Source organism: Columba livia, chromosome 5 (genome assembly GCF_036013475.1).
Source record: "Columba livia isolate bColLiv1 breed racing homer chromosome 5, bColLiv1.pat.W.v2, whole genome shotgun sequence".
Classification (NCBI taxonomy): Eukaryota; Metazoa; Chordata; class Aves; order Columbiformes; family Columbidae; genus Columba; species Columba livia.
The window spans coordinates 42772808-42800249 of NC_088606.1; the positions used below are offsets into that span (position 1 = coordinate 42772808).

Consider the following 27442-nt stretch of genomic DNA (forward strand, 5'->3'; position numbering starts at 1 on the left):
CTTCCCTCAGACTTACCACAGCAACCTAAAAACAGCCCCTAAAACTCGTTCTGTTGGAGGTCCCACCAGCAAATCACCAAGAGTTAGTGTAATTAAAGCAATATGAATAAGACAACTACACAGAAAAAATCCAAATGCTTGTGATCCTGAATGATCAGGTCTTTCCCTGCAATGGGCCTATTCCCCATTTCAGATTTCTGTAAATGCTCTTTCTGGGCAGGATGGCAAGCTCTGGCCATTCAGACATAAGAGAGCTGCCAGACCTACTGTGGATTGCTCAGTCAGCCCAGGACTTTGCCGCTGTACTGCATAACTAGGTAATTTCTGTGGCATTATCATGCAAAAAACACATCTTGTGCTCAGGATATAGCCAAGGGCTATATCTAAAACAATTCAGCAAAAGCAACCAAGTGCTGCTAATAATATAATCAAGACAGTAAGAACCAAGAAGAAACGCAAGTTTAACAGAGTTCAACAGAAAATATTGTAACATTCAAGACGTTTGGTACTCCTTCTCTTTATGATGCCAGCTGTCATTGTCACTTGGGACTGGCATAAAGCAGATGCCCCTACAGCCCCATTAGAAAGACGCTTCTGCAGTCCAGCTGCAAAGACATCAGAAGAGAAAACAGAAAGTCCACTACCTGCTACTTCCACGATGTGGTGCCTGGCAATATCATAGTAGGGATCATCCCACTGCAGGTGAGTGACGGGCTCAGGGGAGCCTTTGGAGTCCTCTGCACAAAACACAAGGAACAAGCAATTAGAAGAAGGGATCTGCAACGCCTTGGTGAGGGGTACAATAGCAAGAAAGAATGAGAAAAAGAATGGCTCTTCAACATAGGAGGGACTAATGTATGCACCTGTCTACCTCAGAAACCCACCTTTGAAATTCTGAGTGGGCAAGAGCAGCAATGGCTTCAGAAGAGACCAGTCAATCCTATGAGGCCCATATGTGTCCCTCAGTCCCTCAGACTGTATGCAGTCTCAAAAACGACTGTTCAAACGTGTCACAAACATTCACAAGGACCAAAACCCAAGTGCCAAGGGCACCATCATGGCTTTTTAGAGCAGGAGGATCTTAACATTGTCCCCTGATGGACAGCCATCCTACATGCCCTTGAGCTAATTTCCCTGATATCTTCGGGCAGCAGGCCACAGCACAGGATTTCAGCATAACAACTCAGATCTTCAGCCCCACTTCCCACACGGGAGTTCAAGACCCTTCCACTCAGGAAGGCCAAACTATCCTGCTAGATAGAGACCGTAACAGAAGACACTCAAGGACTTACAGCATGTCTGTAGTGTCAGCACCAAAGTGCAGCCAGCCACAGGACTGAGAAGAATATATTCACATCAGCTGGCTCTGAGCTTTTTAGTGCTGTTCAATGGCAGGGTTAATTCTCTTGGGTGTGGTGCAAGATTAATGTGTCTGTAAAGCTTTCAAATGCAGCTGGGGGTCTCTGTATAAGCAGATATGACCACAACGCTGCAGGACAAACACTTCCTTTTTGGCCAAAACCCAGACCCCAAACAAGTAGGATACTTACCTGATCTGGGAAAAGCTGGGGCTTCATCTGCCGGCCAGTTCTTATCATCTATGGAGGCCAGTTTGAGCTGGCTGAGGGACTGGTTGGTATCATCCAAGTTCAGGTCATCCTGAAGCTCCGAGAGTGGGTCTGTAGCCATGGTCCCCAAATATCGCAGTGTATTTTGCAGCGTCTAGAATGAGGACTGCAGAGATCGCTACATGAGACACAGAGATCGCAAGTTTACCTTCCCATAGAGGCTCTTCCTCTTCTCACCAATTTTCTCCCAATCCTCCCTTATCTTTACTTATCCAGAGATCTGACTTCCCCTCCCCCTTAATATAGGCAGGAACTCTTCCTCCTCCTCCAAGCCAGCAGCACCAACATATGTCAGACATATGTCATATTCTTTCGTGCCAACGGCTATCAAAAGGCCATCAGGAGCCTGTACCAACCCTCTGAGCGAGTCTCTTGCTTGACCACTGCTCTGTTCAGAGCAGCTTTTCTCCTGAAACAGGGGCAGCCGCAAGACGTTGAGGAAGGCGACAGGCTACACCAGCCCCTGCCTGATGCACTCACAGTACCAGCTCTGAGCTTCCCCTCCCTCCAAAGGGCTGGCACAAAGCCCAGCTGTTTCCACAGTTGGCCCAGTGCTGGAAGCTTTCCCAGGAATCACCCCCCCTTCTCCCCATAAGGGAAGGCTAGAGCGCTCAGCAACACTGAAGTGGGTGCTTCAGCGTGCTGGGATCTGAACACAGAAGTGAACAGCTTCATAAACAGGATTCTGTAGTCTGAGCTAGTAAGACAGGGAGAACAACACACACACAACCCTCATCTTTCAGCATCACCCAACAAACACTTTCTCCTACATGACAGCAAGCAGCAAGGAATCATCTCTTTAACTTAAAGCCACATTGTTAGAATGAGTATTTTTCACCAAGCATGCAATAACACTCAGGAGATCAAGGAACTAAGAGGGTCCAAGAAACAGCCTGTTCAGTGTGTTTGCCATTGCTTGCAAATATTTCTTTCAGCTGGAGTAGAAGAAATGTCAAACCCAGGGCTGATCTAGCACAGCATCCAGCACCTCCTAAGGGTACCAGTTCTTGGGCATAACCCCTAGGAAACAGCTGTATCCTCTAATGCCAGTGTCCTGGAAATAAGCAAGGAAACACTGGAAAGGACAAGCACCTAGATCTAGATTGCTCACACAGACCACACGAATGACAGGCAGCAAGCCAAGAGGAACAGCAGCAAAGCAAAATGACACTTTGCATCAGCAAGACTCTCTGTAGGGCTGTTTCTCAGACAGGCTTGTGCTTATTTTGCACTACAAGGAGAGCAAAGAGTTCAAAGATGATCTGAGGAGGCACAAAGCCTTTGTGTAGAAAGATTACATTCACAGTAAAGTTACTTCCTTTAGCAGAATGGAGGAGGGCAAGGATGTTTTGCATCTTCCATTCCAAGAACATGAATACGTGTATTTATCCAAAGATGACGAAACAGTTACTTGGAAGTGAGCACAAAGGACAAAAACTGAGAGAGACTGAGCACTGAAAGTCATCACATCCATGCTCAAGGCAACACTCGTGACCAAGCTCAGGGACGGATTTTGAGAGTACAGGAAACTGGATATTCAGTGTTTGTCCCCTCCCTCTGGATCATTCCTTGCTTTTTACTTCCTGACTTCCCTTATCTGCTACTCACCAGTTTACAACCAGTTTTCACCTCTCTGGGGCTCCCAAAGGGCTAGGAGCTATTGCTAAACAAATGAAATAAGTTTTCCAAAATATGAAAGAGCAAGACACATGTGGGCAGCGATTCACCCAGACAGCACAGCAAACACACAGGGTCTGACTGCTGCAGCCAGGCAGAGACCCAACTGAAATTACTCCCTGGCCTCTGGTGATGGCCACAAGAGCTGTCTGACCTCCTCTGTCCTCCAAGGGACAAGAAGTGACAAATCATGTTCCCTTGCAACGCGAGCTCACACTGGAACCAGGCAGTAGCGGAGCCAAGGCACAAGGGCTCCCCACCCCTGGCGGCTGATCCAATTTCTATGGCAACGCCTGGCACCGAGTCAGCTTGCTTAAAGGCTTCCCTGCTGCAGCTCCACAGCCCCACAACCCAGCCCTCTGTGCTGAGGAAGCACCCACAGCCCCGCAGCACAGCCCCTCAGCTTGCCCAGGGACTCTCCCACCCCGGTGGGGACAGAGGACCTATGTCCAACTGCTGCCAGCCACCAAGTTGCCTTTCATGTGAGTTTCTTGCGGCTGCCCTGTAGCAACAGTGCCCCCAAAGCAAGGTCCTGAATCGCCTAGGGACCAGATCTTCCCACAGAGCAGTGACAGTATTGCCACAGGGCCAGCAAGACACCAAGTGTCCTCACTTGTCCCTACACAGATCATGACTTGGCTCCACAGTCAACCTGCAGTGCTTGATGAGGGGCAGAAGAGCTGGTTATTAGGGAGCACTGGGGAGGTTTCCCTTTGGGCATAAAATTAATCCTACGCTGGCACCATGTGGAAGAAGGAGGTCATTAGTAGGATCCTTACAGTTCCAGGCTGGAAAAAGCACCTGGTGGATAGTGCTCCTGCCAAAACTTTCCTAACCCCTTGGAAAGGCAGACCAGACTCCTCAGTTACCTCCACATGCTTTTCAGAGCCAGGCAGGAAGCTCCATTCCTTGGCTCCAGGTTAGTGTTCCACGGCAGAAATGTTAATGGACAGAAGATCCAGAGCAGAAGACCTTAGATTTCAGGTCCTTCTTGTGCGTCAGACTGTAGCTCCCACAGAGCTCTAGAAGACTTTTGCAGAATTTTCCCCAACCCTTTCCCAATAGTGCAGAAGACAAAAGCATGAGGTCTCACATCAGGTAGCCCTACAACAGTTTAAACAAACATAATCCTCTAAATGCCTAGGAACTAGCAGGCAATGAGAAGGAGAGACCTGGAATGAGGGTATAAGATACTACTTGGGGATCTTAGTGTAAGGGTATATACATTTTATTTCCTGACAGGGAAGCTGTGTGAGATCTTTCCCTATGTACTCAAAAATGACACATAAGCAGGACCTGTCACTGAACAGAAAGTCCATCCTGTACCAGTATAAGGGTGAAATGGTTGTCAAAAACCAGCACGGCACCAGAAACAACACAGTTTAAGAACCCTACTTGTTTTAAACAAATGTCATGACAAAACCAAAGTGATACACCCTGCATAGACAACCATAAGGTAAGAAAAATGACATATATAGATTTAAAAAGTAAAAAGCCTAGTCAAATATTTAAAAACTAAAGAATCACAATTGACATCAGAAGCATCTACTCACTACCAGGCTCCGAAGAGCCAACTGCTTCCATTTTTCTAAACATTCAGGTATGTTTTCTGCACTTACACTGACTGACCTGAACACTTACTGTCTTTATTTACTTCCTTAATAATAGATATATGTGCTGTAGAACAGCATGTTCTGCTGAAGGAGAGAAACCTCAGCCCTTTAAAATATAATTTTCACACAAATTCTGAGCTGGAGTCTCTTTATACAAGATCCCACCAGAATTTAGCCAGGGAAGAGAGTTCACTTGTATCTATGAAGTCTTGGTAGCTGCTGTTCACTCAGACTACTTTTTTCTGCATTTCCAGTTTCACTACTTTTTCATCATTTATTTCTAAGCTGCACCTACTCCACAGTTTCCTTTTCCCGTTTTTCTTCCAGATGTACTATTAATTCAGAAGTAAATTTAAATATCAAAACATGTCCATGATGTACTACTACACCCTGGACCTGCACTTACATACAATAAAGAATTACAAAAGCTAAGTGGTCTCTTCTTCCCTGTGCAATTAACAAGCAACACTCAGATCCAAAGGAATCCTAGTTCTGGGGTGACTATAATATTCTTCTGACTGCTGCCACCTCCTCCCAGCGTTGTTTGTTTGCACAAGTGTCTGCTTTTCTGTAAACATCAGTCAAGTCCCTACACTTTCCTACAGTCTTAATATCAAACTCATTGCCAAAAAACAAGTTACTCAGCAGCGGACCTTCAAAGCTCTCACTTGCATGAATGAGCTTCAGGACTGAGACTCACTGAGAGAGTCCAAGCCAAGTCTTCCCTCACATCAAGACTGATGGTGCCACTGAGAGCAACACCACCCTTGTACTACCCTGAAAGAACTGATGGGTCAAGTGTCAGATCAGCTTTGTCTGGAGCACTGTGACCAACCAACACAGGACAGACACACTATTGCTTGAGGAAACTCTTTGGCCCTTGATTATCTTAACAGTTTTTTTAATTCAGCAGCCTCCCTTCCTCGGTCATCTCAAACTCTTTGCTGAAGGCCACCTCCATGCCTGCTGGAAAACCATCCCAGACAGCAATTAACCTCCTCGTAGCGGTGCTCTGCAGGGTCTGAGCACGAAGGTGCGGAGCTCAGCAACGTCTGCAGGAGCTGCAGCACGAAGTTCAGAGGCTGCTCTCGACGCGGGGCAGGATCCGCCCATCACCTGCGGAGCACGTGAGGAAACCAGGGCACACGCAGCCCCGCTGGGGCTGCACCTCTTCTTCTCCTCCTCTCCATCAAAAGTCTGATAATCTCCAACTCCTTTTAGACTGAGCTTCTGCAATCACCCAGAGACAGCTTCAAGCAAAAGGCTCAAAGATTTGTTATTCACACTGTTATCAGAAAACCCCAAGTCCCCATAGTACATGCCAGCTGCATAACGGGGGGATATTCAGCAGCGTCCGCTGTGAGGCACCACAAGGGAGGTTCCCCCACCCCGCACCACCTCTGCAGCCGCCGGCCAGCGCCCGCCGCTGGGGACGGGACCCGCCAGCAGACAGAGCTGAGCCCGCTCAGGCCCGGCCCGGCCCCGACACCAGAAGAGCGACTAAAACTCCGCGGCCTCCCAGTCCCCGCTCTCCCCGCCCGGGTGCCGAGACCGCAACCGCAACACCCGCGGCGCTTTACCGGACGGGCTCTTCCCGCCGCGCCCGCAGCCTCCCGCGGGGCGGCCAGCGAGGACCGTGCTCGGCGCCTCCCACAGAAACAGCCGCCTCCTCGCACGGAGCAGGTGCAGTGTCCCCCGGGCTCCAGAACACCCGGGCAGGAGGGTCGCGGCTCCGGGCCCAGCGCTGGCCCGCCCGCTCGGCCTCAGCCCCGCCGCCGGGCCCCTGCCCCGCCCCAGCAGCGCCGGGACAGCCCACCGCGCCCCCGCGACTCGACCCGGGCACCGTTACCGCTGCCGCCGCCACTGCACGGAAGGCCCACCCGCCGACCCGTACCTGCCGCCGCCGCCGCTGCTGCTGCTGCCGCCGCCCGGCCCGCCCGCCTGTCAACCCCCCCGGCATCCGCCGCCCGCCGGAAGCGCGGCCCGTCGCCCGGGGAACGCTGCTCCGCCCCGCCCGCTGCCGGACACCGTCCGGGCGCGCCCGCCGCTCCCTCGCACCGTTCCGCCGGGACGGAGCGCCTCGGCTGCGGTATGTGCGCCGCGGACGGCGACAGGCCCGGTCCCGAGGGCCAGCTCGGTGCCGCCTGCCCGGCGCTGCGGAGCCTCCCGCCCGGGCTGGCGCTGGGGCCATCGCTGTCCCGGGCGCGGGGCACGGGCGTGTGGTGCGTGGGCCGGGCCCTGCCGGCCGGGACGCTCCTGGGGCCGCCCGGCGGGGCCCGGGAGGACGCGGCGGGGCCGGGGTGGAGGAGGTGAGTGCCGGGGGCTGCAGGGCGGGCGGGCAGCTGGTCGAGCCCGCGGCCGACGCTGTGGCGGTGCCTTGCAGCCTGGTGCAGCGGAGCCCGAAGGAGGCGGAGGCCAACGTGACGCTGGGCCGGGCGGGCGGCCGGCTGCAGCTGCGGGCGCGGCGGCACATCGCGGCGGGCGCGGAGCTGCTCTACTGGCCCGAGGAGCCCCGCGGGGCCAAGGCGGAGGAGCGGCGGCCGGACGGAGGCCAGGGGATAGCGGCTCCGCGGGAGGCCGGGCCCAGGGGGCGGCCGGCGGCCGAGGCGGAGGCGGCCGTGGCGGTGCAGGGGGACGGGGCCGCTCCCGGCGGGACGGCGGCGGGGCCGCTCGCAGGTAGGTGCTGCGCCGGGGACGCGCGTCCCAGCCTGGGCGAAGTGAGCGGCCGGGCCACCCGGGTCCCGGGTTGCTGGTAGCCGGCGCCTTCAGCTGTCCCCGGCATCTGTGCACTGGCGTTTGCCCCACAGCCCCGCCGAGATGAGTGTCCTGAGTGGTGTCACTTTTAAGAGCTACCAGGCGAGAAATGAGCATGCCACCCTCTTTTATACCAGTCATGATCATACCTCCTAGAAATACTGCCTGTGACATACTAGAAATTCTGCACGGGTGCTGTCTGCGGTGAAAGAATTAAGATTCCCCCCATCTTCCGCAGATTAACAGAAAAAGAAGTCATCAAGTTAATGCTTTTCATGCCAGAGTCCCAGGATTACTGGATGACAGAGTATCTGTCTCCAAGGTTCATGTTCCTTTGCTCCAACAGCCATTGTGTCACATTACAACAGCCAGTGTTAATTCACCCACCATGTTTTTGTGTTTGTGCAGGGGATCCCAATGTCTCCAGGGTGGTAGCGGATAAAACCACAGTCCTTGATGTCCCTGCTGAGGTTAGCAGGCCGGCCACAAAAGACTTCCACGAGCTGCAAGAACAGGAAGGCACAACTGCCAAACGTGAGCCATGGCAAGCTAAGGTGCTGAGGAGTGAGAATCAGCACCTCAAGACCATCTCAACCATTAAGGCCAACGGCAAGGAAGAATTGGATGAGAGTGTGGATCCTGGATCTGCAGCAGAACAAGTGGAGATGGGGCATAAAGAGGCATGTCCAGGAGACCTGGATCTGTTGTTGCCCTCAAGCACGGTTGGACTCGGTGCTCGCTTGGTTGGCAAGCCATGCAAGGTGCATGCTATGGCCAGCCAGCTCCAGAAGCACCTGCACGACTGTGGTGGCAGGACAACCGGGCAAGAATCCCAGCAGCTCAGTCCTTCAGAAAGAGAGAGTGTGGAGATTTGCGAGAAAGAGAGCAAAGCTTCCAAAGACTCAAAACCGGCATCCCCAGAACATGGGGGAAGGGGTCCATTGGAGGGGCCTGAGGGGCAGGAGGAGTATATGGAGCTGGTGGAGGGTCATTCTGGCAGCCCAGGCCCACCACCAAAAGCTCTCTCCCAGAAGGAGATGGTCAAGCGCAGGTACTGCTGCAGTGAGTGTGGCAAAGCCTTCCTGCAGCTCTGCCACCTCAAGAAGCACCGCTTTGTCCATGCTGGCCACAAGCCCTTCCTGTGCACAGAGTGTGGCAAGAGCTACAGTTCCGAGGAGAGCTTCAAGGCCCACATGTTAGCCCACAGAGGCGTGCGGCCTTTCCAGTGCACCCAGTGCGACAAGGCTTACTGCACCAAGCGAGACTTGCAGGAGCACCAGGTCCTGCACACTGGCCAGCGCCCCTTCTCCTGTGAGCAGTGTGGCAAGGCCTTTGCGCGCCGTCCCTCTCTCCGCATTCACAGGAAGAGCCACCTGGCCACCAGGATGGGCATGGCTGGTCCCAAGGGATGCCAGTGTGCCATATGTGGGCGCCACCTGGCCAACCCCGGCTCCTTGCGCAATCACATGCGCCTGCACACGGGGGAGCGCCCTTACGCCTGTCCCTACTGCGGCAAGGACTTCCGACAGCAGAGCAACCTGCGCGAGCACCTCCGGCTGCACACAGGCGAGAAGCCCTACAAGTGCCGCTTCTGCGACGACGCTTTCCCCAAGCTGCCAGAGCTTCGGCGCCACCTCATCTCCCACACGGGGGAAGCCCACCTGTGCACTGTGTGTGGCAAGGCGCTGCGGGACCCCCACACGCTGCGTGCCCACGAGCGCTTGCACACAGGTGAGCGCCCTTTCCGCTGCGAGCAGTGTGGCAAGTCCTACACCCTGGCCACAAAGCTGCGGCGCCACCAGAAATCCCACCTGGCTGACAAGCCCTACAAGTGTGAGCTGTGTGGCATGGGCTACACCCTTCCCCAGAGCCTTGCGCGCCATGTGCTCACCCACAAGGTGGAAAAGGACACTGAGGAACTCACCACTTCAGTGGCCTCACGTGCTATCAAGCAACCCCAGGCAGCAAGGAAAAAGCCTCAGAGGAAGGACCACCAGGAGGAGGTTGCAGCAGAGCCCACTTTGTTCATGGTGGAGGTGCCAGGGCCAGCAAATGAGACTGAGCTGTTGATCACAGCCAGTGGTCACTGTATTGCTACTTACCAGTCTCGAGACAGCCCCCCAGATTCTGGGGCACACAGGAGTCCCACAGGGCATTTGCAGTCAGCAGAGAACATCATTGAAATCACCATCTCCAAGCATGAGGACAAATGCATTATAGTGCAGGATGAGGGCTCACCGAGTGACATGGTAGTCATCCAGGATGGGGTGGGCTTTGGAGCAGTGGCAGAAGTCGTGGAGGTCAAGACTGGGACCTGACCATCCCAGCCTGCCCTGGCTGATCTTCTTCTGTACTTATTAAAATGGGGTCAAAAAACAACAAAAAGCCTAGCTCTCTTGTCTGTCTGTGGCAACAAGGCCCTGTGGCAGAATTAGCAGTCTTGGAGGTTACTGCTTTGTAGACCTGGGTCTTTTCGGTAGCTGCTCGGAGCTAGGAGACTGGTGCAGGGCAGGCATTGGCTGGTGTCAGGAATAACTTCTTAGAGAAGATACTGAGGGCGTTAATGAGCAGTGCTTCTCCTCTGCCTCTGTTAATGCTGTCAGCGGGTGACAGTGCACTGTGGGGCAGGCAGGAAAAATCTAAAAGAAGCAGCTTTGAACAATGTCTTTCTTTCAAGTTTTTCTTTCTCTAATTAATTGTTACTATTCAAGCACTTTCCTGGCCTTTTACTCTTGGAGCTCAGCAGCACTTCTGATCATTTGAAGGTGATGCCGATGCCAGACATTACTGAGAAGCAGCTTCCCAAGTGTTTACAAGGAGACTCTGCTGTGGGTTTTTTTGAAGAGCATTTTCCACAATTAGCAGAAGCAACGTCCTGCCTTTGAGCTAGGGCTGAGTGTTCTTTCTCCACTGTCACCTGTTTTGCTTGCTGTGGGCTTCCCAGCCTTATGGTGACTAAATGGTCTGTCTGAGGACATAAAGGGACAGTTTTGTGTCTCACTGTGCAAATAGTGCACAGTGTAGTACACTAATACACATAGTGCACAGTATAGTACGCAAATAGTACAGTACAATTTTTGCTGTCCCCAGCTGAGAGGCTCCTCACCTGTCAAGTAAGGGTTCAACACTTCATCTCAGTATGCTCAGGAGATTTTTCCTCTCCCCTCCACATTCAAGTTGGGTTCATTAATCTGTTTCCCTTTTTATCATGTTCTTCCTTTGTCTCTTCCACTTCTTTCCTGCTCTTGCATCAAAAAGCTAAAAGACAGCACCACCACAACTACACTCTAGCATTCCCACTGCTCCTTTGCCAACCGAGGCACACTGCCCAAACTTGGTCCTGTTGCAGGAAGGAAGTGTACAGTACCCAATGCCACATGAACTTGACCTCGTAGGAAGAGACAGACAGTACCAGGCCTAACAGGTCTTTCAGGCTTGCGTGCTCTGCACTCCCTTTTCATATGTTATACAAACACCACTTTCATTTGCTGCATCCTCAGTTTTAGCTATTCTTGCTCTCCATTTTGCCCCTCTAACGTCTGCATTTCCCCAAAAGAGTTTTTTTTAGAGGCCTAAATTCTCTCGGCTTCTATGCCCACTGCACAAGAGGACGGTATAGAGTCACCAGGGAGTCATCAGTAGCACAGTTCCTTTTTTGGGTACGTCAAATGCAGTATCATGACAATCTGAAAGGCCATTATTTGTGGTTTCTGCATTAAACTTTTTCCATAAGCTTTTATGACTGTTTTGCAAAGAAGGTGCTAGAGTCAGATGTGACGAGAGGATGGAAAGCGAATTCAGCTGATAAACTTTTGGGTATCTTTATTTTCAGCTATTTTCTTTGAAGTCAGGGGGCAGCTCAGCTCCATCTTTGCCCTGAATGCTTGGAGAGAGACTGGCGGGAGCAGAGGCATGAGGAGGGCTTGTAGTTGAACCCACCATGCTTTGTACTGGTTTCCCTTTGGTGCCTGGCCTAACTCTTGCAGTTTTCAAATATTGACACAGCTGCAAAGTGTTCTCGCTGGAGCCGGGCTCGTGCGCTGTGTTTGAAGTGTGTGCCCTCTGTCACAGCACGACTGGGGGAGATGTGGGAGCAATGGGAGGGAGAATCCAGGCCCCCATTGCTTTATCTGCTGACCTGTAATGACCTTCTTTATTTTGAAATCATAGGGAAGAAAAAGTAGGAGTGATTATTAATTCAAAGGTCCTCACAGAAACATTGTTTGCCTAAGAGCTGATCTGAGCAGGCAAGTCTGTGCTGCACATGTCACTTGGCTGCAGGATGAACTTAACTGGTGCATCCTGACTGAGGGACCCCACAGGTGATGGCTTCCATGGGGCACCTAGTGATGATGCCACCACCAGTTTTTTTTATCTTAGAAGCAGCATGTTCTTACATGCACAACCTACAACCTTTTGCTTGACAGCAAAATTATGAATGAAGTTGCTTACTCCTAAGAAAATCCTATAAAAGCCCTGAAGACCATGTTGCTGGTGGATCTCACCATGAGTGGGATCTGTGCAGCATGCCATGGCCTGACTAGATAGTTAGCTGCTGCTGTGCAACTTGGTGTTTGCAGCATCTGAAGGGGTGTAGGATTATCTAATGCTACACCCTTTCTTGTGTTATATCCAATAAATAATATTTTAATTCTACATCGTGGGCTCTGAGTGTCTTTTTTACTGAGATCCATAACAAACACCTGCACCAGTGCATTATGTGTGGTGTAGCTGGCAGGATCCTGGTGAGGAACACCTTACTGGAAGAAGGATAGTGAGGAAAAGGATGGGTGCCTGTCTGGTCCCATGCAGGGGCATAGGGAACAGTCTCACAGGATACTGCATTATAATGCTAATAATGGTTTTGCTTCAGGGCAGCAGACACATGGGTCACCTGGCTGGCTGGATATCTTGTGCACCTGTGAACCTTACACCTTCAGGCAGCAATCACACAGGTCCCCAGGCTGGTGGGGCTCCACAGCGCTGCTGCAACGCTCCAGGGTGACAAGTGCACAGGTGTGTTGGCTGGCTGGGGTCCTTCATGCTGGCAGGGCATCACCAGGTATTGGGCATGCACATAAACCTGAGAGTTACACTTAAACCTCACACCATGGCCAGGGTTCAACACTTTTAAACTGGCTTAAACCTGACCAAGGTGTTTGAATGAGAAGGCAGCAGCAGGCTGCGAGGGAAGGGAACGATTCTCTGGGTCTTGAAGTCCTCACTGCTCAGTGGCTCCCCCATCCTCAGGGCAAGGGAACCCTTATGAGAGGGGATGGGGGATTCATCATTTTGATTGCAGCCAAAATGTTCCAATTGGTGATCAAACTGTATAACTCACTTTGGGAACATGTTCAGAAATACCCCAGCAAACTGTATTCATCATAAAGCAGACAAAGGCCCAAGAAAACAGGCCAAGGCCAAACCCTCTATGCTCTGCTCCCTGGAAGCTGGAAAAATAGTTACATAGGAAATAAAACAATTGACAAAGGCATTTTTCACTTAAAAAGATCGGTTAACCCATAGAGTGAAAGAGATCAAAACTCACAGCTGTGTTGAAAGCCATGACTCTGGGAGGGTAAAGTCAGCATCTTTAGTTACTAACATTGTTTTAGGATACCAGAAAGGGCTGGAAAATGTTCCAGGTTGTAGTGAAAATTTTACAGAGTCTGGGTGCCTTTCTTATTGGGATCCATGTTGAACACTTGCAGAGGGGCATTACACCTCCATAAAACACAGAAGCACCTGCCACTCTTACCACTACAGTCTTTCTGCAGTGGTATTTCTTCCCTGAATTTGCATCCATATGGGCTTGCTCAGTTATACCAGCTGAAAGCAGCCTTGGGGTCACCTGTCCCACCTGCAGTGTGAGGCCAAAATCAAAGTATCATGTAGAGAGTAAAGAAACTGCCTTTGTTGCTCTCTGCTTGCCAGCTGGGCTTAAGCAAGTGTGGGGCTGTTTGCACCTCCTCGGGCTTCAAGGAGTGTTGCTGGTGGCTGCTACCTGGGACAGCTGCAGCTCTGATTTCACCCCTCTTCCAAAACCTGTTTGCGTCCTGACACCTCCTTCCTGTCCCTGCCTGCACCTTCCTCCTAAACGCTGCTTCCCCCTTCTAAGTAACACGGGGTGTTTCAAGGGTTGTGCCTAATCCTGGGCACAAACACTCCTCCATCCAGGTCACCTCCATCCAGGTCATTCCAGCCATTCCTAAAAGTGTCTCTCCAAAATCCAGCGGTGTGTGTGGGTGAGAACAGAAGAGCCTCTGCAACTGCTCTTTGTACCATTGACCACAGAGTCATTCCTCAGTCACCCTAATGCTAATATTTGCACTCTTTCTATGGAGATAAACATTACAGATGTATCTGCTGCACAGAGGCACAGCACAAAACATGCTCCCTGCTGGCAGAAACCACTTTTGTGCCATATGGCAGTTCCTGAGACTAGCCCCAGCCTGCCCTGCTTTCTTACTCTGCCAGTTTTCTGTAGGAATTACAAGAGCTTTCCCAGCTCTGGTAGCTCCATTCTTGACTTATTAGCCAATGTCATGACATCCAGACTATTCCTGCCTCCCTGTTACCGGAAGATCTTGTTTTCCTGGCTGTTTTTGGGCATGCTAGCTCTTTGCTCATCAGAGCTTCTGTTTCCTTTTGAGTGTACTTTTGTGTATTCCACTGGTGTGGGAACAAGAGGGGGAGCCCAATTTTCATGCCACTTCACCCTCCTCCACTCCGCTGGGAATCGTGACACAGTGGGAAGCACACACTGCCAATGGCATTGCTGACCTAACTGGGAGGAAAAAATTCAGATTCCACAGGCCCTGTTGCAGGCAGCCTTTCTGCTTGTTGTCAGGGGCAAGGGAGGAGGGGGAGACTTAAACTGTGTGTTCTGGTGCCAAAATAGCTGGGGCTGAGCTCACTGATAATTTCAAGGAGAAAAAAATGGACTGTAGGGGGAAAAAGCAAGGGGTGCCTGCAGCTAAAAAGAGAAAGACGGGGAACAGCTGAGGAGCTGTTGAAGTCTTGCTGCGTGTGAGGCTATCAGAGCACGGCATCCGAGAAAAGTCAGTGGCAGGGATCCAAACCAGCATGGTGGGGACGTGATGACACCAAGAGCTGGCGGGGAGAAGAGAGAAAAGGAGTGAGCTGCTTTGACTAGGGTGGCTGTGAAGCTGGCAGAGACCATTCTGTGCCAGCCCCAGTTCTCCCTGTGCCATGGGACAAGCTTGTCCCCTCACTCCTCATGCCATCTTCCTTGTCATGAAAGGGGATGCTAATTTTAGTACTATGGGGATCCAGAGACATTTGCTTGGTTTCTACCGGTTAAGTGAGAAAATGAAGATGCCCTGAAGGGAGGGAGAGATGCCAAGAGAGGAGGGATAAAGGGACGCTCAGTCCCACTGTCCCTGACACACCACGACCTCTGGAGTCCTGTTTCTTCATTCTAGTTCAATATTAACCCAGTAGGGCTGTGACTCTGCTTGTTCTGCTCCTTTCGCATTTCCCCTGCAGCCAAGGCTGTACAGCATGGCGCACAACAAAACCGGGGTACTGAGGGGCCTGCTCCTGTCCAGCCTTCTGCACCTGACACTGGGCCATGCTGGAGGTGAGACTCAATGGCACAGGGAGAAGGGCAGTACCAGGGGGTGACAGAAGGAAGAAAGATGGGGTTATTTCTTTCTAAGGGTAAAGCCAGTGGCAGGTCTGCTTAGTAAGGCAGGACAAGCTTCTGAAAGCTTGAAGCTGGGAGTGAAAGCATTCAAATTGTGGAGTGAGTGTGGTGCTTTCCTGCCTTTCCTGCAGCAGCATCCAGCAGCTAGCAGGGAAGGCTGGTGAGAACAGCTCAGTGGATTTTGTGAGTCACCTGGAAGATAGGGGGGAAGTGGAATGTGGCTCAGTCCAGGGCCTAGTGTAGCACAACTGGGCCTTTTATTTGGGCTAAAGTTTCTCAGTTGACCTGGGTGGCTGCAATTCTCCATTCCCCAGCTGTCCCTTATCCAAACCTTTGGCCACACACAGTGTGCAGCCTTCCTGCTTACTGCTCCTTTTCCATTATCAGAGCCTCTAATTCATCTATCTTTTCTTAATGCGAGGTTAGATCCTCTCTGAACCACTGCTGTGTGGGGGAAGACCTGTCTACATGTCTCAAATCAGGGTCTCTGAACATGAAGATGGAACCAATCTGTGCCTATCGCAGTGGTCTGAGGTTGGCAAGACAGAAACACAATGGCTGGCAGGGAGCAGTAGTGGGCTCCATGCAAAACAACCTTTATCTAACTGCAAATGAGCAAAGCAGCTTTGCTGAGGACAGGAGAGGGTTCCTGTCACTTCTGTTACCTGAGTGATGCCAACCCTGATGGATGAATTATAGAGAGCCTGCTCGGATCATCAGGTGTGGACCTGACAGGTCCTGACAGGGTCCTGACAGGGCTTCTCCTCTCTGTATAGTGCACTGAGGGAGGCTGGGCTGTGGGATCATCACGTCAGCTGTACGTGATTTTTGGAAACTGCAAGGGGAGGCAAAGGGTCCCTCCTGCTGTGAACACCCCTTTGACTGGCAGTGTTCTGACCCGGTAGTTTTCCTGGAAAAGGGGCAGGCACTGTCACTGCTCAAGCGCCCACGACGTGCCAACAAGGGATTTCTGGAAGAGATGCTCAAGGGAAACCTGGAGCGAGAGTGCCTGGAGGAGACGTGCAATTATGAGGAGGCTTTTGAAGCCCTTGAGTCCACCGTTCAGACGGTACGTACAGGGGACATAGGTGGTCCCAAGAAACATTTGCTCAGCCAACCTCTGTCGTGAGAGACCAGTAGGTTGCTCACACAGTCAGGGACTGGGGCTATAAAACTCAATTCTGCGATACAAAGATGAGGCTGGTGCCTGTGTGCCCCAGGGAGAGCTTGGGCATCCTTCAGGAGTTTCCCTCCTGGCACCACTCCAGGGAGCGTAGCTCAAAGCCCAGGTTCTTTTCCTTCCCTCTCTATTTTAAGCATGAAGTGAAAAGGAGGGAGTCTTTCCTCAACCATTAGTCCTGGGTTGCATCTTCCACTAGTTCAGCATGGTGCCACACACATTTGAACTACCAGAGCTCCAGACATGCACAGAAGGGCTGGCTTAGCAACCAAACACCGAATACAGGTGCCTCAAACTCATGTGAGCTGAACCTTTGGCAGTCTCTGTCCCTTTTTCTGGCTTCCAGACTCACCCACTCTGCTAAATTTGTTCTGCATCCCTATGGGATTTGCTCCTAGGCCCAAGGCCAGTATCCATCCTGAATTCCACACCCAAAAATACAGCAGTAAACAGATGAACAGGTAGGAGCCAGCAAGATACAACCTCTGTGTAGTACTTCTAAAGCCATCACTCAGACTGCACAGCAGAGATGTAGATCCAAATCACTCAGCAATACCTGCATGTGACCTGTGACTTCAGAAGTTCTAGGTCCAGCTCCTTGGACTTCTGCACTGTGGCCCAGGCTCTGCTTCCTCTGCAGGCTGATGAAGGCTGTATGCATCTTTTTAGAAACAACAGTTGATTCCTGAGTCTGATGACAGGGGATGTGGTTTTATATCAGATTTTTTACTTTGTTGGACTCCATAGTAATTGATACCAACAGAGCTAGGTTAGTTTGTTCCATTTATTCTGATGGGGCATTCTCCTACGGGTTTGCATTGGAGCAGCTAGGCAGGGTCTGATGTTCTGTGTCTCTGGTCTTAAATACATTATTTTTTTAATTATTTTTTTTTTTACAGGAGGCATTTTGGTCAAAATACCAAGGTAAGTTGCTTCAAGTCCTACAGGTGCTCTGCTATCCCTTAGGATGCACTGCCCCACCATGGAAAGATGGCTCCCTGCCCTCATACAAGAGCTCACTTTCCAGGACAAATTGCTGGTGCTTTGTCCTTGGATGACAAACCGGTTCAAACTATGATGCTTATTTGGATTCCTTTCCTATAATTTGTCTCTTTCTTCTTATTTTGCTAGTATGTCAGGATATAAGAAAGTCCAGGACAGCTCTGGATGCTTGTCTAGAAGGTAAGAAATTAATGTTGAGCCCGGTCTCCCAGATAGAGGAACTTGCTTCCTCCAGAGTTTGTAAGGACATAAATATATATGTATCTATATCTCATATATATATGTGTATATATATATATATATATATATATCTAAAGTTGGTGAAGCCATCTGATTAGAAAGAAAAAGCGCAGGAAGGGAGTTTGGAATTCCTTTCTTCCTCTTTATTTCCCCACTAACCACATCACAAACAGCCTAACTCCCGCACTGAGACAGCATGGGGTAGATTTTCTTCTCTGTGTGACAGTCAGGTGTTCCCAAGCCCAGCCTCTCCGAAGGGCTCTGACCTGTGCCCATGGCCAGAGCAAAGCGCAGAGCCTCAGGGCTCTGTTGAGGCAGAGCGAGCTCCAGCTGCGCGCTCTTCCCCGCAGTGCCGGGCTTGTGCAGGTGCACACGTGCAGCAAAAAGCAAAGAGATTTGTGGGATGGTACCTCTGACCTCGAGAAACACAACGTCCGTTATTTCCACTGGCTCACACTGTGTTGGGATTTTGACAGGGAACTGCTCTCTTGGTCTGGGTGAGAACTATCGGGGGACAATTAGCTACACCAAATCAGGGATCGAATGTCAAGTGTGGACAAGCAAATATCCACATATACCTAAGTAAGTTCATCTCCTACAGATCCCTAAACGGTTCTCCAGGATGTCCTTCCTTCCTTCCTAGCCTAACCAGCTTTTTCTCATAGATACAATGCCACCATTTATCCAAACCTCATTGAGAACTACTGCAGGAACCCAGACAACAACTCACAAGGCCCGTGGTGCTACACCCGAGACCCAACGGTGGAACGGGAGGAGTGTCCTATCCCCGTCTGTGGTAAGCTCAGCACTACAGGCCAGCAAGCCCTTCCCTGGCAGGGAACACTGCACTGAGACTGATACTGGATGTGTCAAGGAGGGGAGAGGGATCTTACCTGAGCAGAGCTCAGCTGAGTAGACGGCCTGCGTCTTACAGGGTAAAGAGGCTGAGGAGGAAAAGGCATAGAGTTACCCATACACCTAGGCTGGCTAAATTCCTCTAACAGGCTGTTTTCTCTAGACTACACTAATCTACATTTAAATTAAATCAAGTGTCAGCAGTCCCCTGGAGTCTACTACAGTTCTGCCAGTCAGGAGCACCCCAAAATCCTGGCTCAGCTGCCTCTAATTTGTGACAGCAATGATTCATACTGGATTTTTTTGTCTGAATTTCCACCTTTATGACAAAACCATTACAGTTTATGCTTGACTGCCTGCCTTAACATTCACTCATATGGAAGGGTGCAATTTAATACCCACAATTTCAAGACAAGAGAAGATGCTCTTCTCTCACTGTTGCACTTGGCAGGATGGAGAACCATCCCCCTACACTTATATCTTCCCACTTCTTCTCCACAATATACAGCTGTGTCCCCTGGCTTCCATCTCAAAAGAACTGGTGGAAAGCAGAAAACCTTCTCCCAGCAGAAACTTCGCTTCCAAAAGTGGAGATTAGAGGCAACAACTCTTAAAAGTAAAAGAGAGGTCAGCAACTGTTTTCACCAAGGGGTGTTCTGAAGTTCTAAAAATCACTACCATTGCCCTGGTCTGCAATATGGCAAAGTGGAAAGAGATGCTGCTCTGCTTTGGAGTGATCAGGCATCTGTACTATTTCCGTTCACTAGTTAGTTTCTGACCTACAGTAGCTTACTGTTACATGTATATGCATATGGCAGGACCAGAAAAGCCTTGGTTTTGTGTACAGTCGCTTTGCAATCCCATTGACATGAGTCAGTCTCACACAGAATGCTACTTGCTCCGTGGCTGTTGTGCCCCAGTGTGAGTAATCAAATAGAGGGTCTTCTCTTCAGATAGGCATTGCCCCAGTGCACAAGGAGAAGGCAGCCTGAGGCCAAGCAACTTCTGCAGACCAGACTAAAGCTTGCAAGAAAAAGCACAGAAAATCTGGCAGGCAAACCTTTCTCTTATCATTAGATACAGAAACATTGGCAAAAGTTAAATTTGATACTTTAGTAGCATATAACAGAAAAAGGCTCTCCCCAATATGGTCTAGTTATGCAGTTGAGAAAAAGACATTGAAGGCTCTTAACACAGCAGCACTGTGATGCCTGAGGCACTTACCCATCCCTTGAGCTGATTCTCAAAGATACCCCAGAAATGAACACAATACTGTCCCTCACATCCTAGCGCAAAGAGATGTGTGATGAGTAGTGCCAGCCTCACTTTACCTCCTGTTGAAAGAACCACCTCTGACACTGCAATATTGCAGAGGGCCGCCACGTGCATGGGAGCATGGTTGGAGCTCCCAAACATAATGGGATGCCCCATGGAACCCCGGGCTTCCATAAAAGGGCACCAGTACTACTTGCTAACAATACTTATGAGTGCAAAGCTATGGCTTAAATCACAGCTGTCTGTCTTTCCAGGTGAAGAGAGGACGACAGTTGAATTTACTCCACGGGTCACACCCTCAGCCCCAGTGGAGCCCTGTGAACAAGAGAAAGGCATGCTTTACACCGGGACCCTCTCGGTCACTGTGTCCGGAGCTAAGTGCTTGCCATGGAACTCTGAGAAAGCCAAAGAGGTGCTCCACGGAAAACACATTGATCCAGAGGTGAAACTGCTGGAGAATTACTGTCGGAATCCCGATGGAGACGATGAGGGTGTCTGGTGTGTCACAGATGAAGCACCTCACTTTGAATATTGTGACCTGCAGTACTGCGGTGAGAAGCCTGCATTGGTTTGGGTAGGCACACTTGTGAGGTGGTGGCAAACAAAACCAGTATGTGTGACTAGGGTAAAGTCCTGGGAGGCATAGACGAGCACATGCACCAGGTATGTGGAAGTCCTGCTTGTCCATATATCACATGTACTAACGTGCTGTACATGTATAGAGCTGTTATGTCTCTCAGGTGTTCTCTTCTGCCTCAAAACTACAATAGTGGATGAGAAACGTTAAAAAGAGCAGTGGTTTTAAAACATCATTCCTTCATCAGACTCACTATGCGCAGAAAGTAACATCTACATTGTTGATAATTATGGAAACTGCAGCTAGGCCTTCTACCATGTTTGTATTTCTATCTCTCTCAGACAGCTCGCTGGAGGATGGGAACGAACCATCAGAGGGAATATCAGGACGTACTACCCTTCCTCAAGAGTTCAAAACCTTCTTTGATGACCAAACTTTTGGTTCAGGAGAAGCAGGTGAGCAAAAACTCTAGATATAGCATCACAGTTTATAGAAAAGCTGCAGCTTCATCTCACAGGGCAGTCACTGTTCCTCAGAAACACTAGTTTGCTAAATGATATCAAAAGCAGGGGGAGATATCTAAATTCCTTGAAGGACCTCCAGAAGTCACCATCCAGTTATGATCATGGAGCTAGTAAGCACTTCCTTCCTAGGCTCTTCCAGTTTAGCATACTGACTGTAGACAACGTTTCTCCACTGTGAATCAGGTAGAGTAACAAAGCCAGATCGCCTGTTTTTTCAGACTGCGGGACTCGTCCTTTGTTTGAGAAGAAAAAGATAACAGACAAAAGTGAGAAGGAGCTGCTGGAGTCCTACATAGGAGGCAGGGTTGTGCACGGGGATGATGCAGAAGTTGGCAGTTCCCCCTGGTAAGTGTTGTCTTTGCATGGTCCTTCATGGGGAATTGTGTCTCCAGTTCAAGCAGGGGGCAGTGAAAGGGCTCTCCCCTTGCAGGCAGCGTGTGGGCACTATGGTTTCTAATCAAAGCTCCTCCAAGTGCTTGACAGAGCTGTACTAAGAAGGCTGGAAAGAAACTCTCTTCTTGAGCCAAGTACACAGCCACCTGGGAAAGCAAGAGTGGTCAGGTGTTTATCTTCTTGTTTCCAGCTTTGCTGGAGCAGAGAGGACGAGAACTCTCTCCAGATGAAGGAAATAGGGTAAATGGCTTGCTACATAGAATATACATGGCCAGGGAGGACTTTTGCTAGAGAGCCATCTATCCAGTTGTCTTTTTATAGAGCAACGCTCTTCCCTGCTCACTGCAAATGCTGCTCTTTCTGCACGGCATGAAGTCACACTCAGCCAGCTACACCTTTAGTCTTGCTAAGTCTTCTCCCTCCTTGTCTTTCAGGCAGGTGATGCTCTACAAAAAGAGTCCTCAAGAGCTGTTGTGTGGTGCCAGCCTCATCAGTGACAGCTGGGTCCTAACTGCTGCTCATTGTCTTTATTATCCACCCTGGGACAAGAACTTAACTACAAATGACATCTTGGTGCGGATTGGCAAGCACATGAGGGCAAAGTAAGAGCCTGGATGAAGTAAAATAGCCTTCCTCTTGGAGTAATGAGATGCAATGAGGTTGGGTGATCACTCGGTGTCCAAGGAAACAGACGTCACCACTGTCACATGCCTCTCACTAAAGAAACTGCCATTTGCTGCTCTTGCTGATCCTAAAGGTTAAAGTGAAAGGGAGGGTAGCACCATGGAGGGTCTAAAGGAGCACTCCATTGTAAAGGGAGGAGAGTATTGTCTCAGAGGGTACAAGGCATCTGAGAGCATCATGAACCCCAGAAGACTCTCAGTTGCTACTGTACAGTGAGTTCTTTCCTTCATGACTATTTCAGATATGAAAAAAATAAAGAGAGAATTGCTCTGTTGGATAAGATCATCATCCATCCCAAGTACAACTGGAAAGAGAACATGGACAGAGACATTGCACTCATGCACTTGAAGAGGCCGGTCATCTTCAGTGACTACATCCACCCTGTCTGCCTGCCTACCAAAGAGGTTGTGCAAAGGTGAGGAGACTGTCCCACAGTCCTAAAAATACAGGCTACAAAAGCCTCCTTTGGACCTCCAAAGAAGTCAGAAAAATATGCCTTATTTAGGCTATTTGCAGTAAGAGAGCCAGGCAGGAGAAAGTTGTTACAATACATTTGATTATTTGCATGCTTCCTTCCACAGACTGATGCTGGCAGGTTACAAAGGGCGGGTAACAGGTTGGGGAAACTTGAAAGAAACATGGGCCACTAGTCCAAGCAACCTTCCTACAGTTCTGCAACAGCTCAATGTGCCCATTGTAGACCAAGATACCTGCAAGGCATCCACTAAAGTTAAAGTCACTGACAACATGTTCTGTGCAGGTAAGTAGCACTGGAAACACAAGGGTGACTTGCCACAGAAGACAAGGGCTCTGAGCTCCTAATGGGGCTCCTGCAGCAAGGTTGCGTTCTGATAAATTTGAAAACACCATCCATCAAGATTAACTTTTCCATGACAAAAAACTTCTTCAGCACTCAGAAAACTGGAAGGCTGGAGAACATAAAGCTATGAGTAAGGTTTATAACACCTAATGGCACCACTCTGCTGGGTATCAGCAACAGCTGTGTGAGAACTGCACACAAGTAAAATTATCTTTCCACCAGCATACCAAACAGTTCAGCATATTCATAGGTTAAAGGCTGCAAACTAGTTATACTACTCAGTAGCCAAATAACCCCTTCTCTACTAGCTTGTCTCAAACTTTTGGTGCCTATTCATACTTAAGCACACAACTTCTATGACAACAGGATCCACAGATTATTTACACAGCATGTGTGAAAAATTTAATTCTTCCTGTTCTGTTACATTTTTTTGTCTAATAAATGTGAAGATGTACACATCTGTACTCATAACTTAAAAAAAATATTTCTTCACAATGTCACATATGCTTATTTTATGGACCCCTTACAGCTCATTTATCTTCCAAGCTGGAAGGCATTTAATCTTTCCTAATATAGAAGGCATTCTGATAATCCTTTTAGTACCTTCCTAAATCTCTTCTAGCACTATACCCTTTTTTTAGAGTGAACAGAAGTGAACACAGTAGTCAAGATACAAAATGCTGTTAATTTCATTGTACTGGTTTAATGCTTTCTGCTGCATTCTTCATTCCTGCAGCCTTTATCAGTTTCTACAAGCAAATCTCCAACAATTTTTGCCTGAGTTTGTGCTGTTTGCATCTAATAACATACACAATTGCTTGAGTTAGGATACAAGCCAATTTCATAAGAGTACACTGACAACAGTGTTCTTGTGGTTCCTTCTTCTAGACAATGTGCTTAAAAGAAGCTGGGATGCAAATATAGAGCAGAAAGGGAGACTCAGGTGATGGGAATGTGCAAAGATACTGCCTAGTTCATCAGGACTTAAAGTGAAATCTGTTTTCTCTTCGTAGTGAGACTGTAGGAAGATAGTCACAGTTGGGGCAGAGAAAGAACAGAGCCTGCAGACTGATAGGAAGGTAAAAGTGAGGAGGGCACATTGTCTCCATAGTAAACAGCATAAAAGAATAAGTTCCATGGAATAATACAGAGGTTTCCAAGACAGAGAAAGGCACAGTAGCTCAGGATACGTCTATGAACACAGTGGCAGCTGACACAACAGCAATTCTGATGAAAGAAAATGGCAAGAGAGCAAAGAGGGTAGCAGAGTGTGGTGGAATCAGTCATGTTACAAAGACAGAAGCAGAGTTAGTTAGTTGATACATAATATCAAATTTAGAAATCTGCTTTGTTTTTAAGTTCGGTCGTTGACAGAAGCGGTGAGCAACCTCATGCCTGTCAGAAAACACATGCAGTGAAACTTCAAGGAGAAGATGGCCAACATCAGCCACTCCCTCTACAGTCAAATGTCCAACTTTCTTCTTGCCTGTAGGTTACAGTCCTGAAGACTCAAAGAGAGGAGATGCCTGTGAAGGGGACAGTGGGGGACCTTTTGTAATGAAGGTATGTTCAATAAGTTCAACCTTCTAAAACACATAGAGACAGGCTTGTGCTATGCCGAACTTTTACAATCATCTGAAAAAACAGCAGCAGAAACAGAGACTGGGGAGGGGCTGAAGTAAACCCATCTTGTGCCTTAAGTGAGCAAGAGAGATGAATCCTCCAGCCATCCAACTCCATTTCTGTACTGAGTTCTCAGTATACACAGATATCAGATGCAGAATGCACAAGTCATGGCCAATTCTCACTTAGAGGTTTAAGAGCAGAGACAGAATTACTTCATCTAGTAGACGACAGTTTAAGTTCCAAAGCAGGCTGGGGCACATACCGGGTTTAGATGTGAAAGTCTCTTACTTTTTGTGCCAATCTTGTTTTTCTTTGCTTTAGAACCCAGACGACAACCGTTGGTATCAAGTGGGAATAGTTTCATGGGGAGAAGGCTGTGACAGAGATGGCAAATATGGATTTTATACCCACGTATTTCGCCTGAAAAAGTGGATGCGAAAAGTCATTGAAAAACACGGGCGATAGAGGAAGGCTCTACCTTGCTTCCTCTGTTTTGCTATAATGCTCCGCTTCTTAAAAATATAAGCATAGAAGATCCTAAGTAAAACAGTTATATCCTTACAACTCAAAGGAAAGTGTTATCTGAAAATTAAAGTTCTCAAACTCATCTTCTGCCTTTTGTTGATGTTGAGTTGCACTGGAATCTAAGCCATCACAGTAGCTAGGAGCACCAACAGAATGACACAAGTTGTACTGCTAACTACCTGCTCTGCTTCAAACAAACTCTTCTCCCTTCTATCAGCTATAACCACCAGATTTTAAACCTCAGATGATGGCTTCAAGTCAGTTACAATAAGCACAGTCGTGCCCTCAGGCACTGTCCATTGTATCTTTTCACAGAATCACAGAGTGTTAGGAATTAGAAGAGACCATGAAAGATCATCTAATCCAATCCCCCTGCTGGAGCAGGAACACATGGGAATGTGTCCAGACAGGTTTCGAATGTCTCCAGAGAAGACTGCACAACCTCCCTGGGCAGCCTGTTCCAGTGCTCTGTCACCCTCACCGTGAAGGAGTTTCCTCTCAAATTTAAATAGAGCCTCCTCTGTTCCAGTTTGCACCCATTGTCCCTTATCCTGTCATTGATTGTCACCAAGAAGAGCCTGGCTCCATCCTCATGACACTCTACCCTCTATATATCTGTAAACATTAATAAGGTCACACCTCAGTCTCTTCCAAGCTAAAGAGACCCAGCTCCCTCAGCCTTTCCTCATAAGGGAGATGCTCCACTCCCTTAATCATCTTTGTTGCCCTGCGCTGGACTCTCTCCAGCAGTTCTCTGTCCTTCTTGAACTGAGGGGCCCAGAACTGGACACAATATTCCAGGTGTGGTCTCACCAGGGCAGAGTAGAGGGGGAGGAGAACCTCTCTCCACCTACTAACCACCCCCCTTGTAATACACCCCAGGATGCCATTGGCCTTCTTGGCCACAAGGGCACAGTGCTGGCTCATGGTCATCCTGCTGTCCACCAGGACCCTTTCCCCTACACCGCTCTCTAACAGGTCATTCCCCATCTTATACTGGAACCTGGGGTTGTTCCTGCCCAGATGCAAGACTCTACACTTTCCCTTGTTTTATTTAGTTGAATTTTTCCCCACCCAACTCTCCAGCCTGTCCAGGTCTCACTGGATGGCAGCACAGCCTTCTGGTGTGTCAGCCACTCCTCCCAGCTTAGTGTCATCAGCAAACTTGCTGACAGTGCACTCTATTCCCTCATCCAAGTTGTTGGTGAATATATTGAATAGTACTGGTTCCAGTACTGACCCTTGAGGCGCTCCACTAGATACTGGCCTCCAACTGGACTCTGCCCCATTGACCACGACTCTCTGGCTTTCCTTCAGCCAGTTCTCAGTCCACCTCGCTACCCGATCATCCAGACCACACTCCCTCAGTTTAGCTGTGAGGATGCTGTGGGAGACTGTATCAAATGCTTTACTGAAATCAAGGTAGACCACATCCACTGCTCTGCCATCATCTGTCCACCTCGTTATGTCCTCATAAAAGTCTATGAGGTTGGTCAAGCATGACTTCCCCTTGGTGAAGCCATGTTGACTGCCCCTAATGACTCTCTTATCCTTGATATGCCTTGAGATGGTGCTAAGGATAAGTTGTCCATCACTTTCCCAGGGATGGAGGTGAGTCTGATTGGTCTATAGTTACCCGGGTCCTCCTTCTTGCCCTTTTGAAGACTGGAGTGACATTTGCTTTCCTCCAGTCCTCAGGCACCTCTCCCGTTTCCCAAGACTTGGCAAAGATGATGGAGAGTGGTCTAGCAATGACCTCAGCCAGCTCCCTCAGCACCCACGGGTGCATCCCATCCAGACCCATGGATTTATTTATGGATGTCCAGATCGCTTAACTGGTCCCTCAAGTCAACTAATTTTCTGTTCTAGAACCAGAGCCAAAATAATCTGTCTGGAGATAGTGATGCTACAGTAACTGTGGCATTATGCAAAACACCAATGTCAAAAGTAAAGCAACTACAACCTGTTTTGATAAGATGGGCATTGTTCTCGGTACAACAGCAGATAACAAATACTAGCACCAGTTTGCAACTTCAGCATCTTAAGAAGTTACAGACGCCAGCTGTATGCAGTTCATCCTACAGAGGAACACACGCTTGAATACGTTAAGTAGCAATTCCATTACTATATGCCAGTAACTTTCTATATGGCAGGTGGTTCTGGGTCCTCAAAGTGTATTTTCTACCCACATAGTAAGATTCAGAAGAAAACAATTCATACACAGTCATTGTCAAAGAGCCTTCAGTGGAAATATCCTGCACTGTACCTGTCTGGCTCTTATAAAGCCTGTTTAGGGATCACCTCCAAAAGCAGCTTCAGTTTTTTCATGAATTCCTCTTTAGTGGCACTTTGTGGACCACTGAGGAGCCAGCAGTACAGGAATAAACACACATTCTTGAC

The 27442-nt window shown here is 49.2% G+C and overlaps 3 protein-coding genes across 8 annotated transcripts in view; 2 read left to right on the top strand and 1 right to left on the bottom strand.

Moving 5' to 3' along the window:
* The window catches only part of ARHGAP1 (Rho GTPase activating protein 1), a 26437-nt gene extending 19509 nt beyond the window's left edge, over positions 1 to 6928 (bottom strand). For 2 of the 6 annotated variants that reach the window (XM_065064721.1, XM_065064717.1), the window contains exons 1-3: positions 6813 to 6928; positions 1551 to 1734; positions 645 to 737 (exon numbers count right to left, since the gene is read on the bottom strand). In XM_065064721.1, the coding sequence (XP_064920793.1) occupies positions 645 to 737; positions 1551 to 1689 (232 nt within the window). In that variant the 5' untranslated portion in view covers positions 1690 to 1734; positions 6813 to 6928. Of the gene's footprint in view, positions 1 to 644; positions 738 to 1550; positions 1747 to 1984; positions 2124 to 6498; positions 6640 to 6812 lie in introns of those variants that run through there. The other 4 variants (XM_065064718.1, XM_065064722.1, XM_065064720.1 and 1 more) reach the window with 4 other exon arrangements.
* On the top strand, positions 6154 to 12328 carry ZNF408 (zinc finger protein 408). Its single transcript, XM_065064702.1, has 3 exons — positions 6154 to 7227; positions 7302 to 7594; positions 8081 to 12328. The coding sequence occupies exons 1-3, from the start codon at positions 7010 to 7012 to the stop codon at positions 9988 to 9990; spliced, it is 2421 nt and encodes an 806-aa protein (XP_064920774.1). The 5' UTR covers positions 6154 to 7009; the 3' UTR covers positions 9991 to 12328.
* Positions 12329 to 15118: 2790 nt separating this feature from the next.
* Positions 15119 to 25124, top strand: F2 (coagulation factor II, thrombin). Its single transcript, XM_005502175.2, has 14 exons — positions 15119 to 15275; positions 16247 to 16410; positions 17421 to 17445; positions 17653 to 17703; positions 18240 to 18345; positions 18429 to 18559; positions 20148 to 20444; positions 20812 to 20925; positions 21213 to 21339; positions 21822 to 21989; positions 22313 to 22486; positions 22653 to 22831; positions 24384 to 24454; positions 24839 to 25124. Exons 1-14 carry the CDS (start codon positions 15197 to 15199, stop codon positions 24980 to 24982), a joined length of 1830 nt encoding a protein of 609 aa, XP_005502232.1. The 5' UTR covers positions 15119 to 15196; the 3' UTR covers positions 24983 to 25124.
* Positions 25125 to 27442: the final 2318 nt, after the last annotated feature.

Excerpts from the sequence above, each read along its gene's own strand:
- ZNF408 (XM_065064702.1), top strand. The coding sequence starts at position 7,010 with ATGTGCGCCGCGGACGGCGACAGGCCCGGTCCCGAGGGCCAGCTCGGT. Across the intron at positions 7,228-7,301 it reads GCGGGGCCGGGGTGGAGGAG|CCTGGTGCAGCGGAGCCCGA; the intron begins GTGAGTGCCGGG and ends GGTGCCTTGCAG. Across the intron at positions 7,595-8,080 it reads GGCGGCGGGGCCGCTCGCAG|GGGATCCCAATGTCTCCAGG; the intron begins GTAGGTGCTGCG and ends GTGTTTGTGCAG.
- F2 (XM_005502175.2), top strand. The coding sequence starts at position 15,197 with ATGGCGCACAACAAAACCGGGGTACTGAGGGGCCTGCTCCTGTCCAGC. Across the intron at positions 21,990-22,312 it reads GGCAAGCACATGAGGGCAAA|ATATGAAAAAAATAAAGAGA; the intron begins GTAAGAGCCTGG and ends TGACTATTTCAG. Across the intron at positions 22,487-22,652 it reads ACCAAAGAGGTTGTGCAAAG|ACTGATGCTGGCAGGTTACA; the intron begins GTGAGGAGACTG and ends TTCCTTCCACAG.